The 15,621-nt window shown below is 43.9% G+C and overlaps 1 protein-coding gene across 1 annotated transcript in view; it reads left to right on the top strand.

Moving 5' to 3' along the window:
- dlec1 (DLEC1 cilia and flagella associated protein) overlaps positions 1-15,621 on the top strand; it is a gene marked incomplete at its 3' end in the record, with an annotated part of 153,270 nt that overhangs the window by 66,834 nt on the left and 70,815 nt on the right. The window contains exons 15-19 of the mRNA XM_052016127.1: positions 1,192-1,354; positions 4,702-4,894; positions 6,196-6,277; positions 9,880-10,025; positions 13,238-13,331. Of these exons, the coding sequence (XP_051872087.1) occupies positions 1,192-1,354; positions 4,702-4,894; positions 6,196-6,277; positions 9,880-10,025; positions 13,238-13,331 (678 nt within the window). The remainder of the gene's footprint in view (positions 1-1,191; positions 1,355-4,701; positions 4,895-6,195; positions 6,278-9,879; positions 10,026-13,237; positions 13,332-15,621) is intronic.

Genomic DNA, 15,621 nt, shown 5'->3' on the forward strand with positions numbered 1-15,621 from the left:
TATGAGAGGGATCGATAGGGTAAATATTCACAATCTTTTTCTCAGGGTAGAAATGTCAACTACTAGAGGACGTAGCTTTAAGGTGAGAAGGGGAAAGTTAAAGGAGATGTGCAGGGTAGATTTTACATAGAGAGTGGTACATACCTGGAACATGCTGCCAGGGGAGATGGTAGAAGCAGACACAATAGTGGCATTTAAGAGACATTTATGCAGGGAATAGAAAGATATGGTTCATGTGCAGGCAGATAGGTTTACTTTCATTTGGCACCATGGTTGGCACAGACATTGTGGGCCGAAGGGCCTGTCCCTGTGCTGTACTGTTCTATGGTGAGTATGTGGGTCAACTTGTACCTGGCTTCCACATCTGTACGTTGCAACAAGGAAGTCAGGAGTGAGCTGTAGGCCTGTGGTATCCAATCCTTCAGCTTTACAGATGGCTGACATAGGTAGTGCAATCCCATTCATTTGCACGGAGTAACCAAGTTGATGGTATGTGCCGGTATTTATTTTATTTTATTTATTTAGTATTTTTAATTGATTTCTAACACAAAAATGTTTTTTAGTCATAGAGTCATACAGCATGGAAACCAGCTCGTTAGCCCAAAGTGTCCATGCCGACCAAGATTCTCATCTGAGCTAGTCCCATTTTCCAGCGTTTGGCTCATATTCCTCTAAACTGTGTACCTGTCCAAGTGTCTTTTAAATGTTGTTAATGTACCTGCCTCAACCACTTCCTCTGGCAGCTCATTCCAAATACCGACCACTCTCTGGATGAAAAAGGTTGCCCCTCAGTTTCCTATTAAATCTCCCATCTCTCACCTTAAACCTATGTCCTCCAGTTCTTGATTTCCCAACTCTGGGAAAACAAGTGAGTGCATTTAGTCTTTTTATATTTCTCTTAATTTTTATTATTAATCCATTTGAAGATCTTCAGAGACATTTAAAAACTCTTTGAAGACCTCCAGGTAGTAGTTGTCAAGGGGCCAAAACATTCTGGAGCATGGCCTCAGGAACAATCACCTGAACTGCAGTCTCCAAACGTGACCATTGGACCTCAGAGGATGAGGCAGTGAGACCTCCAATTCGATTAGACCCACAGGGCCACAGAAAGTGTTGCCACGAGAAACACAATGAGCATGAGCAGTTGGCTGGATCAAGCACGCATCTGATTAATTTCCTTTGCTACCACAGGCACTGGCCAGCAGGTTGCTTTGCATTTCATCTCTATCAGTGGTGGGGAAGGCACAGCTGCCCTAGGAGAATGCAGAGACGTAACAGCGGATCATTTTGTTCGCTTTGAAGCAACAAACCCATATGTTTATTCTCAAAAGGTGCTCACCCTCTGCAATGCTACGTAAGTACAACAGTTTTTCCTAATGTGCAACGGTTAGGTATTGGAGACTTCTTGCTTGAAGCAACGAGAGAAATTGGAGACACAAGAGATGGCAGATACTGGAATCTGGAGCAAAAAAAAAGCTGCTGGAAAACTCAGTGGGTCAAGCAGCATCTGTGGAGGCAAAGGGATGGTCACCATTTCGGTCAAGACCCTGCATCAGGATTGAGAGTACAGAGGGAAGATAGCCAGTATATAGGTGTGAGAGGGAGGAGTGAGGCAGAGGCTGGTGGTATATTGGCCTTGAATTATTCCAAAGAAATTTAAATGTCAATTGACCCACAACAAATGATCTCAATTGTTTGTGGTCACTCCTGAGATGTGCCCATCAAGGTCGCTCATTTACAGACCAATGCAGCCATGCAACACCAGCTTGAGGCTAGGTTTATATCTTCTGGAGTTTACATGGGTGAGAGGAGGGCTTGACAGAAACAGAAAAGATCCTAGTTTTGACAGGGTAGAATTGGAGAGATTTCCAATGAGTCATGACCCTCTGAGAGGAAAAAAAATCACCTAATCACCAAATTTCTGTCTTAAATGGGCAACCCCTTGTTTATAAACAGTGTTTAAAATCATAGAATTGGAGAAGATATTTGCTCTAATGGAAGCATTTAGAAATAGGGGTCACTGTTTAAAAACAAGGGGTTGCCCATTTAAGACATAAATTAGGTGATTCGGTGATTTTTTTTCCTCTCAGAGGGTCGTGATTTTTTGGAAATCTCTTCCTCAAAGTGTAGTGGAAACAGTTTTTGAATTTCTTTGAGGCAAAGTAGATAGGAAGGTTGGAAGGCTTGACATAAGGAGAGATTGGATAGGCTGGGACTGCTTTCCTTGCAGTGAACGAGGCTGAGGGATGACCTTATAGGAGTCTATAAAATCATGAGGGTCATAGAAAGGATAGAAAGTTACAATATTTTTCCCAGGGTAGGGGAGTCTAAAACTAGAGATCATAGGTTTAAGGTGAGAGGGGAAAGATTTAAAGGAGACCTGATAGGCAAGTTTTTCACACAGAGGGTGGTGGGTATATAGAATGAGCTGCCAGAGGAAGTGGTTGAGGCGGGTAAATTACAACATTTAAAAAGCATTTAGACAGGTACATGGATAGGAAAAGGTTTAGTGAGAGATGGGCCAAACACAGGCAAATGGGATTAGCATAGATAGGCACCTTAGTCGGCATGGACGAGTTGGGCTGAAGAGCCCATTTCTGTGCTGTACAACTCTATGAATCATGAGATGATAAGCAAGATGGTGAAAGATTAATGGGGTGGATGGGAATGGAGAGTTGAAGTTATAGTCAGATTGGGTATGATCTTGTTAAATAGTGAAACAGGCCTGAGGAGCTGAAAATGAGAAATGAGTTCATACTAAAAGGAGTGTACAAAGGGCAACAAAGGCAGGAGACTCAGAGAAATGGTGGCAGAGCTGTGCAAATGAAACCCTGCCGGTCTCAGTGGGCATATCTCAATTAAGTGCATACTAATATTTTAGCACGACATTGTTATGTGCAAGTTTCTGTGGATACATTCCATGGGAGGAGGCAGCAATCTGTTAAGTCACTTCTTTATGTTTGCACATGCATTTGGGCTATTGTATTCTAGTGCCTATACATAATTGGTGGGAGGTTTGGATGTGCCCATCAGCCAAATTGGTTGGGAAACTGGTGTAAATCTAGCGTCAGTTTGGCTCAGTTAATTACACTTACAGCTCCAAGTAAGAATATTATAGCTCAACTCCCACACCAGAGACTTGAACAGAAAATTTTAGCTGACGTCGCAAGGCAGTACTGATCAAAGAGGTGTCAACTGTTAAACTGAGGTCCGTGCCTGCTCTCACAGGTGGATGTAAAATGTCCTATAATGTTATAAAGTTATAGAGTCACACGTCATGGAAACAGGCCCTTTGGCCCATCATGTCAATGCTGACCTTTTTGCCCTTCTACACTACTCCCATTTGCCCACATTAGGACTGCATCCTTCTATGTTGTGAAACAGCTGGAAAATTATCCCTGGTGTCCTGGGCAATATCTATCCCTTAGCCACAAGAAGATTTGGTCCTTATCACATCATGGTTTGACTCCACTGATAAAGAGTTGTAGAGTGATGTCAGTTGTTGAGTCTCTGCACCCTTTGAACTGGTACTGGGAAAAAACAAATTTGCAAAAGGGAGTAAACAAGGGAATACTGAGCAGCATCTGTTGAGATAGAAACAGTTAATGTTTCAGGCTACTCGCCTGGTGGAAAACTGATGAGGTAGATGAAGAGCATGTCTTTATGCTGATGAGAAAATAGCACTGGGACACATTGTTATGTCGAGGAAGCTAGACTAAGCTCACTCACTATCCATTTTTGAACGACTGCCTTTTTATCCAATGTTGACACATAGACATCACTGGTACAGTGGCACAGCTGTCTCACAGCTCCAGAGACCCGGCTTCAATCCTGACCTCCGGTGCTCTCTGTGTGGGGCTTACACCTTCTCCCTGTGACCACGTTCTCCCCATGACCACGTTCTCCCCATGACCACTTTCTCCCCGTGACCATGTTCTCCCCGTGACCACGTTCTCAGTGTGACCATGTTCTCGCCGTGACCATGTTCTCGCTGTGACTTCCCAATGACATACTAGTTGGTGGGCCAATCAGTGAGCGTAAATTAACTCGAGTATACTAAGTGGGTGGAAGGAGAATCAGCGGGAGTTGATGGTAATACAGGAGAGAATAGGTTATAGAGAAATAAAGGGGGGCGGGATTGATGGGTTTGCTGAGAGCTGGCATAGACTCGATGGGCTGAATGGTATCCTTCTAAGGAAATAGGATAACAGAATAAAATGTCGCTATCTAATACCCACGCATAATTGTTCTTGAGAAGCAGGTGGTGAACTGCTTTCTTAAACCACTGCAATCCTTCTGAAGTTATTCCCATGGTGTTAGTAAGAGTGTCTGGTGCACATCAGTGGATTGCTCGTGTCAGCCTCAGTGTTGTGGGTGTGGGGTTACATATGCCAGATCACTAGTCACACAAAGGGCTGAATAGCCTCCTGTACTGTAAAACCTGCCCACTGATCCACTCTAAGCTTGCACATAAAAAACCTGACACACTGGCAAACAGAAACCAGGCATTGTTTAAATGGAGAGGAGTACTTTTAAACTTGCATACATTGCCAGGTATAGGTGGGCATTCTGGGGTGGTTGCCTTGGGATTTGTTTCAGATCAGGTTATTAGGTTTTACTAAATCATCTAACAGCAACAAAAGGAGTTCTGTTTACTTACATAAAGAGTTTGTAGATCCTGTAATCTGCCCTCGTTTGCAGGCACGTGGATCTTCCCTTTTGTTGGCAAATACTTAAACCAAATCTGGTGTGCGCTATTCCCGGAGAGTCTATTGAACACACTAACCTGGATTACGAGCGAGATCTAAAATCAGCCTTTCACATCTGCCCAGAGAATGGGGTCATGGAACCTCACCAGGACCACGAGTTCGTCATCACTTATTTCCCGCAAGAGGTGAGAAGTGTTCGCCTGTGGATGCAAGATTTGCGAATTGTTGTCTATAGTAGCCTTGCCTTGCCAACATTTTCCTGGTAACTGTGGTTTTCCCTCAAAGTTAGCCTGGAGAGATTGGAAACACCACTGAGAAAATGATGGCAATCATGTTTCAGGGTGTTTTATTCTGCAACAGTAATACATGAGAGCAACAGGTATCTGAGTCTGTCTGACTCCTTTAACTCAAAACCTCTAACATTGTGATGATCTAAAATACAGTGCCCAAAGGGGTTGGGTGAACAGATTCAATAGGATTTAATGAATTGCCTCGGCATAGTAGGCTACGGTCCAAGTGCTGGTAAATGGGATTCGTATCGATGGTTACTTGATGATCAGCCTGAACATGGCTGGCCAAAGGGCCTGTTTCTGTGCTGCATGACATTATGACTCCAGGAACTGGAAATACACTTGAAAATAAAATACGTTGTGGATCATGGGAAAGAACAGGACCCTGGAACTAATTGGATAGTTCTTTCAAAGTGTTAGCACAAGCATGATGGGCAGAACAGCCTGCTTATGTGCTGGAAGATGCTACAAACCTATCCCATGATTAAGCAGATCATTTATTGATTTCTGCTCATGTCAATAAGGAAGGTCCACGTGTCCTGCCCATTATCTGTTCTTCCCTGGTTTCCAGCTCTTACCATTGGTTTGGATGAGGTCTCTTTCAATTTGTTACACCATCCTTCCATTCCACCAACCGTATTGCTTTCCCAATGTCATCAGCACTTTCCCCATCGAGGCAGAAGGTCACAGCTCAAGAGTTAGTTCATAATCCAGATGGACACTCCAGACAGTGCCATCTTTCACATGAGGTGTCAAACTGAGAATTAGAACATTAAACACTACAGCAAAGGAACAGGCCCTTCAGCCCACCATGTCTGTGCTGACCATGATGCTAATTTAACTGTACTTCCACCTGCATATGGTCTATATCCCTCCATTCCCTGCTTGTCCATGTGCCTGTCTAAATGCCTCTTAAATGTTACCATTGTATCTGCTTCCACCATCACTCCATTTAGAGCACCTACCACTCTCTGTGTAAAATAAACTTGCCTTGTAAATCTTATTTAAACTTTCCCCATCTCACCTTAAAGCTAAACCCTCTAGTATTTGACAAGATAAATAATACAGGCTCAGAAATATTTTTGAAAGATAGTCTGAAGTAGTAATGTTGAACTGTCCTCTCAGTTTACAGCACTGAAAGATGCTTATGTCTTCTATTCAATCTCTGTTTTGAGTGGTCTTATTTCGTTTCACAGCTGAAGGAGTATCACAGTGTGTTTTACCTTCTCCTGCGTGACATTCCTGAACCTTCAAATGCCAATGAATGTATCGCCGGTAGTAGGTAAATTATTTCCAAGGTATTCGTATTGGTTTATTATTGTCACTTGTACTGAGGTACAGTGAAAAACTTGTCTTGCATACCGATCGTACAGGTCAATCCATTACACAGTGCAGTTACATTGGGTTAGTACAGAGTGCATTGAAGTAGTACAGGTAAAAACAATAACAGTACAGAGTAAAGTGTCACAGCTACAGAGAAAGTGCAGTGCAATAAGGTGCAATGTCACAACAAGGTAGATCGTGAGATTAGACTCCATCTCATCGTATAAGGGAACCGTTCAATAGTCTTATCACAGTGGGGTAGAAGCTGTCCTTAAGTCTGGTGGTACATGCCCTCAGGCTCCTGTATCTTCTACCTGACAGAAGAGGAGAGAAGAGAGAATGACCAGGTAGGTGGGGTCTTTGATTATGCTGGCTGCTTCACCAAGGCAGCGAGAGGTAAAGACAGTGTCCAAGGAGGGGAGGCTGGTGTCCGTGATGCGCTGGGCTGTGTCCACAACTCTCTGCAGTTTCTTGCAGTCCTGGGCAGAGCATTTGCTGTACCAAGCCGTGATGCATCCAGATAGAATGCTTTCTATGGTGCATTGATAAAAGTTAGTGAGAGTCAAAGGGGACAAACCGAATTTCTTTAGCCTCCTGAGGAAGGAGAGATGCTGGTGAGCATTCTCGGCCGTGGCATCTACGTGATTTGACCAGGACAGGCTGTTGGTGATGTTCACTCCCAGGAACTTGAAGCTCTCAACCCTCTCAACCTAAGCACCGTTGATGTAGCACTCCTCCCAGCACTCACACTGGCTGGCAAGGTGAGCTTCAACCTTTTGGACCTGAAGTCAAGAGGGTGTTCTGGGGCTCAGCATTTCATAAGAAACAAATAAGGGAGAAATGAATAAAGAATAATGTTGATACCCTGAGTTTGAAAAGGTTGCATGGTAGCTCATGTGCGTGTAAGTGCTGACATGGTCTCGAGAGGAGAATCCAGGTGCCCTAACTTGGAAAAACTCACCACACAATGAAAAAAATGTCCTAGAACTGCAGACATGTTGGACTATCCAAACAGATGTTTCCCATACTGAAGTCCACTTCCAATATCCTGGGCCACACTGTCTAAAGGTTTTAGAAAAGTTGATAACAATGGATGGTTAGGAGAGCCTTTTGTTCCCTCGTTATCTTTATTAGTCACATGTACATCAAAACACACAGTGAAATGCATCATTTTGCGTAGAGTGTTCTGAGAGCAGCCCGCAAGTGTCGCTATGCTTCTGGCGCCAACATAGCACGCCCACAACTTCCTAACCCATACATCTTTGGAATGTGGGAGGAAACCGGAGCACCCAGAGGAAACCCAGGCAGACACGGGGAGAACGTACAAACTCCTTACAGACAGTGGCCGGAATTGAACCCGGGTTGCTGGTGCTGTAATAATGTTATGCTAACCGCTACACTGCCGTGCCTGCCCCAATATCAGCTGATGTCAGAAGTGGGATTCACACCAAAGCCCCCATTTGCAGACCAGAACACTCCTGTTCCTCTGGAAGCAATTTCATTCCTTTGGCGCCATAGACCACTCGGCCACCCTGACAGCCCTTAAGATTAAGATCTTAATCTTATCTTGGCATTGCTGAGCTGCATCTATTGCTGGCATGCTCCACGTGCAACTCCTGCCACCCACCCTCCAGAGAGGTGCTGAAGTAGTGCAATGGGAGCATAAATGGAACGAATTTCAGCCAGACGTTTATAAGTGTTGTATCCAGACAATGGGCTCCCCAAGGAAGAAGTGGCCAGGAGGGATGGGCTATTAGCGTTAGACCAGAGCCCTGCCGAGACTGAAGGCTAGTGGCACATCAGGGGGCCTGGCAACAGCAGCATCATAGAACATAGAACAGTACATCACAGGAACAAGCCCTCCGGCCCACGATATTGTACTGATCTAAGCAAATGACACCTAATCCCTTCTGCCTGAACATGGTCCATATCCCTCCAATCCCTGCATATTCATGTTCCTATCTCAGAGCTTCTTTAATGCCTCTGTTGTTCTTGACTCCACCACCACCCCTGGCAGTGCATTCCAGACACCTACTACTATCTGTCTAAAAAACCTGCCCTGCCCATCTCCTTTGAACTTTCCCCCCTCACCTCTAGTATTAGACATTTCAACTCTGGGGAAAAGATACCAGCTGTCTACCCTATCTATGACTTCTATCAGGTCTTCCCTCAGCCTCCGCCGCTCCAGAGAAAACAACCCTAGTTTGTCCAACCTCCTGGTTGGACACCCACATTGATCCTGGACAGGAAAGGTTTAGAAGGTTATGGGCCAAATGCTGGCAAATGGGACCAGCTTGGATGGGGTATCTTGGTCGGCATAGACCAACTGGGCTGAATGGCCTGTTTCCGTGCTGTGTAACTCTATGACTTCTATGATCTCTATGACATCTGCTGCTAGATTCATGAAAGTTCAGAAACCTTTGATATTGCCACCATTTGAGCATCAGGCTCCTATGCAATGTCATGGGCTATCAGTCTCCTCTCATCCTGCTGGCTGTAAGCCTCTTTCCTCAAAACAAAGCCAGATTTTTAAAAAATGACCATGAAAGCTGTTAGAATCTTGTTAAAAAGCCTTCAGTTGGGATCCCTGAGAAGGGAATCCAGAACACCAAATACCCTCTGAGGGGAATTTAGCACCCTTTGCCCCCAATGGTTTATGCCTCAATCCATCCCCTGCCTCTCCATTCCTCATACCTTCTACATAAGAACGTGAGCAGGAGTCAGCTATCTGGCCCATCGAGCCTTCTCTGCCATTCAATAAGATCATGGCTGATCTGGCCGTGGACTCAACTCTACCTACCTGCCTTTTCCCCACAACCTTTAATTCCCCTACTAGCAAAAATCTATCTAACTGTGCCTTAAATATATTTAATGAGGTACTAATGAGGTATTATGAGGAAATGAGGAATTCTCTTCCCTGAGCAGAGAATTCCACAGATTTACTACACTCTGGGAAAAGCAGTTTCTCCTCATCTCTGTCCCAAATCTACTCCCCCGAATCTTGAGGCTATGTCCCCTAGTTCTAGTCTCACCCACTAAGCAGTTATAGACTGTATTGCTTGCAAGAGAGCCCGCTAGCATTTTCTCAGGACTACACCTTGTAGAACCCTTCTCTCTGCCACCAGTTCTTCCTTGGATAAACCCAAACAGACAACAGATTCACATGTTGGGTTGGCTTACCCCTATGGAAAAGGGGTAAGCCACTTAAGACTGAGATGAAAAGAAATTGCTTCTCCCAAAGACTGACGAATCCTTGGAGTTCTCTGTCACAGAGCATTTGAATCCATATTGTTAAATATCTTCAAAAAGGAGTTAGATATTATCTCAGGACTAGAGGGATAAAATGATATGAGGAGAAAGCAGGAACAGAGTACTGAATCTGGTTATTGAATGGTGGAGAAGGCTGAAAGGGCAAAAAGGCCAACACCTACTCCTACTTTCAATGTTTTCTATGTAAAATAAAATAAAATTCTCACAGAAAATACCCTTGATACAAACTAAATCCTCACTTTTCTTTTTAAATTTCAGGAAAAATAGCTTAGAAAGATCCCTAAAAGTCGTTTCCTCATCTGTCAGTGATATCATAGCAATGGAGATCGAGGTTAAAGGTTCCACTGACCCATTCCAGGTCCTGCTGAAACCTTATGCCATTCTCATCCCGGGTGAGAACTACATGAACACGACTTTGAAAAGGTATTTTCAGGTATGGAATTAAACTTAATCAGAATCAGAATCAGGTTTATTATCACTGACATACATTGTGAAATTTGTTGTTTTGCGGCAACAGTACAGTACCAATAAAATAAATAAAATAGTGTAAAGGAGGAATAACGAGGTAGAGTTCATGGGTTCATGGACCGTTCAGAAATTTGATGGCAGAGGGGAAGAAACTGTTCCCAAAACATTGAGTTGTGGGTCTTCAGGCTCCTGTACCACCTCCCTGATGATAGTAATGAGAAGAGGGCATGTCCCGGATGGTGAGGGTCCTTAGTGATGGATGCTGCCTTCTTGAGCCGGGAGGATTGTGCTTGTGATGGAACTGGCTGCGTCTACAACCCTCTGCAGTCTCTTTCGACCCTGTGCATTGGAGTCGCCCATACCAGGCAGTGATGCAACTAGTCAGATTGCTCTCCACTGAACATCTATAGAAATTTGCAAGAATCTTTGGTGACATACTAAATCTCCTCAAACTCCTAATGAAATGGAGGCACTGGCGTGCCTTCTTCATGATTGCATCTATGTGTTGGCCCAGGACAGATCCTCTGAGATGTTGACACCCAGCAACTTGAAGCTGCTCACCCTTTCCACCGCTGACCCCTCAATGAGGACTGGTGTGTGTTCTCCTGACTTCCCCTTCCTGAAGTCCACAATCAATTCCTTGGTTCATGCGTTGATAAAGCCAATCCAAGCATAGGGGCTAATTTTTCATGGGATATAACTGAAGAGTAAAGGAGTTTTACGAAACTTGTTTCCAACCCTAGCAGAACCATGTTTGCAAATCTGTGATAAAATAAAAAGAGAAGATGCTGGAAATACTCGGCAGATCAGGCCGCATCTGTGGGGAGATCAGCAGAGTTAATGTTTCAGGTTGAAGAAGTTTCGACCTGATACATTAACTCTGTTTCTCTTCCAACAGATACGACCTAACCTGCTGAGTATTTCCAGCAATTTCTGTCTTTATTTTAGATTTCCAGCATCTGCAGTTTTTGTTTTATTTTCACTTTGGAAAACTGTGCACTGTTCTGGTATCTATGTTTTAAAGAATAAAGAGAAAGGAAAAAAGTTACAAGACTTAAAACAAAAATAAGGTGTGTAGAAATTTCTTCTCTGTAGTGAATATTTGGACTTCCCTGCCCCAGAGAGACGTGGAGGCCAGATGATTAGATATATTTGAGGTTGAGATAGATGTTTGAAAGATTGAGGAATTGAGGGCTATGGGGAGTTGGCACAGAGGGGGAGTTGAGACCAGTGTAGATCATCCATGATCATATTGAATTCTGGGTAGTGTGGAGGAGCAGCGGGATCTCGGGGTCCATATCCACTGATCCCTGAAAGTTGCCTCACAGATGGATAGGGTAGTTAAGAAAGCCTATGGGATGTTAGCTTTCATTAGTCATGGGATCGAGCTTAAGAGCTACGAGGTAATGATGCAGCTCTACAAAACTCAGGTTAGGCCACACTTGGAATACTGTGTCCAGTTCTGGTCGCCTCATTATAGGAAGGATGTGGAAGCGTTGGAAAGGGTGCAGAGGAGATTTACCAGGTTGCTGCCTGGATTGGAGAGTATGGATTATGAGGAGAGACTAAGGGAACTAGGGCTTTACTCTTTGGAGAGAAGGAGGATGAGAGGAGACATGATAGAGGTGTACAAAATATTAAGAGGAATAGACAGAGTAGACAGCCAGCGCCTCTTTCCCAGGGCACCAATGCTCAATACAAGAGGGCATGGCTTTAAAGTAATGGGTGGGAAGTTCAAGGGAGATATCAGAGGAGGTTTTTTACCCAGAGAGTGGTTGGGGCATGGAATGCGCTGCCTGGGGTAGTGGTGGAGGCCGATACGTTGGTCAAGTTCAAGAGATTGTTAGATAAGCATATGAAGGAATTTAAAATAGGGGGATATGTGGGAGGAAGGGGTTAGATAGACTTGGGCGTGGTTTAAAGGTCAGCACAACATGGTGAGCTGAAGAGCCTGTATTGTGCTGTACTGTTCTGTGGTTCTATGGAGTGTTACCTGGTGGCTTACTCTTGCTCCTATTTTCTTGTGTTCTAGATAGCAGAACAGAGAACTTATAATTATCAGGTTAGAATGAATAGGACAAAGATGTTTACTCCAGGTAGGTGAGGGACTTTCTTTAAGATCATGAACATAAGAAATAGCAGCAGGGCCAGACCACATGGTCCCTTGAGCCTGCTCCGTCAGTCAATGAGATCAAGGCTGAGCTTTGGTCTCAATGCCACTATCCCTTTAGCTGTGATGCTAAATGAATAAATGAGATGAGTAGGACAAGTAGGAGGAGGATATATACAGTCAATGGAAGGGTACTAGGGAATGTTGGTGAACAGAGAGACCTTCATGTTCAAGTCCATTGTTCCCAGAAAGTAGCAACACAGGAGACAGAGTTGTGAAGAAGGCATATGGCACGTTTGCCTTCATAGTTTGGGGCATAGAATATAAAAAGTTGGGATGCTACATTGCAACTTTGCAAAACACTCGTTGGACTGCACTTGGAATATTGTGTGCAGTTTTGGTATAGGAAGGATATGGTTTTGTTGGAGAGAGTGCAGAGGAGATTTAGCAGGATGTTACCTGGATTGGTGCAGTTTAGTTGTGGGGAGAGATTGGATAGGCTGAGTTTGTTTTCCCTGGAGCGAAGGAGGCTGAGCAGTGACCTGATGGAGGTACATAAAATTATCAAAAGCATAGATACGGTAGATAGTCAGAATCTTTTTTCCCATGTTGGGGCTATCAAAAACAAGAGGGCGTAGGCTTACGGTGAGAGGAAGGAGTTTTAAAGGGGATTTGAGAGGAAAGTTTTTTTGCACAAAGAGTGGGTGATATCTGGAACTTGCTGCCAGAGGAGGTGGTGGAGTCAGATACAATCACTATGTTTAAGAGATATTTAGACAGACACTCAAATAGACAAGGTATAGAAGGATATAGACCTAATGTGGGCAAATGGGATTAGTACAACTGAGCAAAAAGGTCAGCACGGACATGGTGGGCCAAAGGGCCTGTTTGTGTGCACCCCTAAGACTCTAAGAGTCTGGGTCTCAACATGTGGAGAATTGGTGCCAGTAACCCATTAATTTAACCACATAGTAGGTGAAGGTCCTGACTTGTAACAATCCTATTGGTGTCAAATGAGTAAAGCACACAAATGCATTCAGTTATCCTGTGTATTGTCTTATCCGCAGATGTGGAACAACGGCAGATCAGCCGTCTACTTCGAGTGGGAGAGTGTGCATGATACTCACATCTTGGAGGTGATACCACCTTGTGGCGCAATAGGTAATGTCATATTATCCCCTGCCACCTTCATTGGGACTGGTGCAAAGGTTTGCCCGAAGATTGGAAGAAATGTGGTTGTCATTTTAGAATATGATTAAACATTCTTAAAGTTCTATAAAGAAGAAATGAAAGAAAGTATGTTCCATTCTATTGTTGTCACTGTTGTCAGAAGTGATTCAATCAAGTCCTTCTCCAGAACTCGAGCAATAAACCAGACTGACACATCATGCAGTACTGAGGGTTGTGCTGCTCTGTCAGAAATGCTCTGTTTTAATTGAGACATTAACCTTGGCTCGGTGTGCATGCCACCTCTCTTTGTAAGTTTATTTGTTATGTACTGTGGACATTACTGGCATTTCTTGTCCATCCCTAACTCCCCACTGTAGTGAGTTGCTGGGCCATTTCAGAAGGCAGTTAAGGATCAACCACATTGGTGGGTCTGGACCTGCACGTAGGCCAGGAGAGGTAAAGATGTCAGATTTCCTTCCCTGAAAGACATTATGGACCAGATGAGTTTTTAATGACAATTCAATGGTTTCCTGACAACATTACTGATATGGGCTTTAATCCCACACTTACTGTATGTAAACAGCAAACTGCTGAGATGATGTTCAAGCTCACACTCAAAATAAAACATAGAGTTACAACAACAGAAAAGGTCCCTTTGACCATTCATGTCCATGCCAATCATCAAGTACCTGACTCTACTAATTCCATTTACCAACATTCGGCCCATTTCATTCTATGCCTTGGCCATTCAAGTGCTCGTCTACATACTTAAATGTTGTGAGAGTCTCTGCCTCCACCATTGCCTCAGGCAGTGTGTTCTAGAATCTAACCACCCTCTGGGTTGAAAAGTTCTTCCTCAGGTCCCCTCTAAACCTCTTACCCCTCACCTTAAACCTAAGCTTTCTTGTCTGAGGCATCTCTGCCATGGGGAAACGTTTCTTGTTATCCACCCTATCTTTGCTCTCCATAATTTTTTATATCCCTATCAGGCCCCACTCAGCCTTCACTGCTCCGAGGAAAACAAACTGAGTCTATCCAATCTCTCAAAACTAAATCCCTCCATTCCCGATCCCCTCTAACCTCTTACTCCTCAACTAAAACCCATGCCCTCTGGTTTTAGACACCTCTGCTCTGGAGAAATAGTTTCTCACTAGTTACCCTTTCTAAGCCCCTCATAGTTCTGTACACCTTAATCAGGTGCCTCCTTAGCCTTCTCTACCCCAAAGCAAACCCAGCCAATCCAGTCTGTCCTCATAACTGAAACTCTCAATCCCAGGCGACATCCTTGTGAAATCTCCTCTTATCGTCTCCAATGTAGTCATGTCCTTCCCATAATCTGGTGACCAGAACTGCATAGAGTACCCCAGCTGTGGCCTCACCAACGTTGTATGATTACCTCCCTAGTGTTATATCCTCTGCCCCAGTTATTGAAGGCGGGTATCCATATGACTTCTTCACCACCTTACCTACCTGTGCTGCCACCTTCAGAGATCTTTGTATTAGTATTGGTATGGGTTTATTATTGTCACTTGCACCAAGGTACAGTGAAAAACTTGTCTTGCAACACTTGTCTTTACACTTAAGGTCCTTCTGTTCCTCAATTTCCATTTGCCATTTCTCTGACCATCTTACCAAATGATCAATATCATTGTGTTACTTATGACCACTCACTTTACTGTCAACAACTCCACCAATGTTTGTGTGTCTTCTATAAACTAGCTAATCATACTTCCCATATCTCATACAAATTGTTAATGTAAGCAACAAGCAGTAAGGGACCCTGCACCAATCCCTGTGCTGCACCCCTGGTCACAGGTTCCAATTACAGAAGCAACCCTCCCATCATCATTCCCTGCCTCCAATCACCAAGCCAAATTTGGATCCAATTTGCTAATTTGTCCTATATCCCATGTGTTCCTAACTTTTGGACCAGGCTCCCACATAGGAACTTTGTTAAAGACCTTTCTGAAGTCCATGAACCCACATTGCTAAAATAAATTGTTTGGGCAATATCATGTGTGTGTGCTACTGCTGTGACAAATTTGCTTTATTAAAACACCATGATCTTTCCCAGTACATCCTTCCTGTAGCGTGGTGACCAGTACTGCACACAATACTGTAAGTGTGATCTACCCAATGTTTTGTACAACTGAGCATGATGTCCCAACTCTTAGGCTCAATGCCTTGGCCTATGAAGACAAGCATACCAAATGCCCTTTTCACTACCCTATCTACCTGTGTCACCACTCTCAGGAAGCTATGGACTTGCACCCCAAAGTCT

Source organism: Pristis pectinata, chromosome 5 (assembly GCF_009764475.1).
Source record: "Pristis pectinata isolate sPriPec2 chromosome 5, sPriPec2.1.pri, whole genome shotgun sequence".
NCBI classification, from domain to species: Eukaryota; Metazoa; Chordata; class Chondrichthyes; order Rhinopristiformes; family Pristidae; genus Pristis; species Pristis pectinata.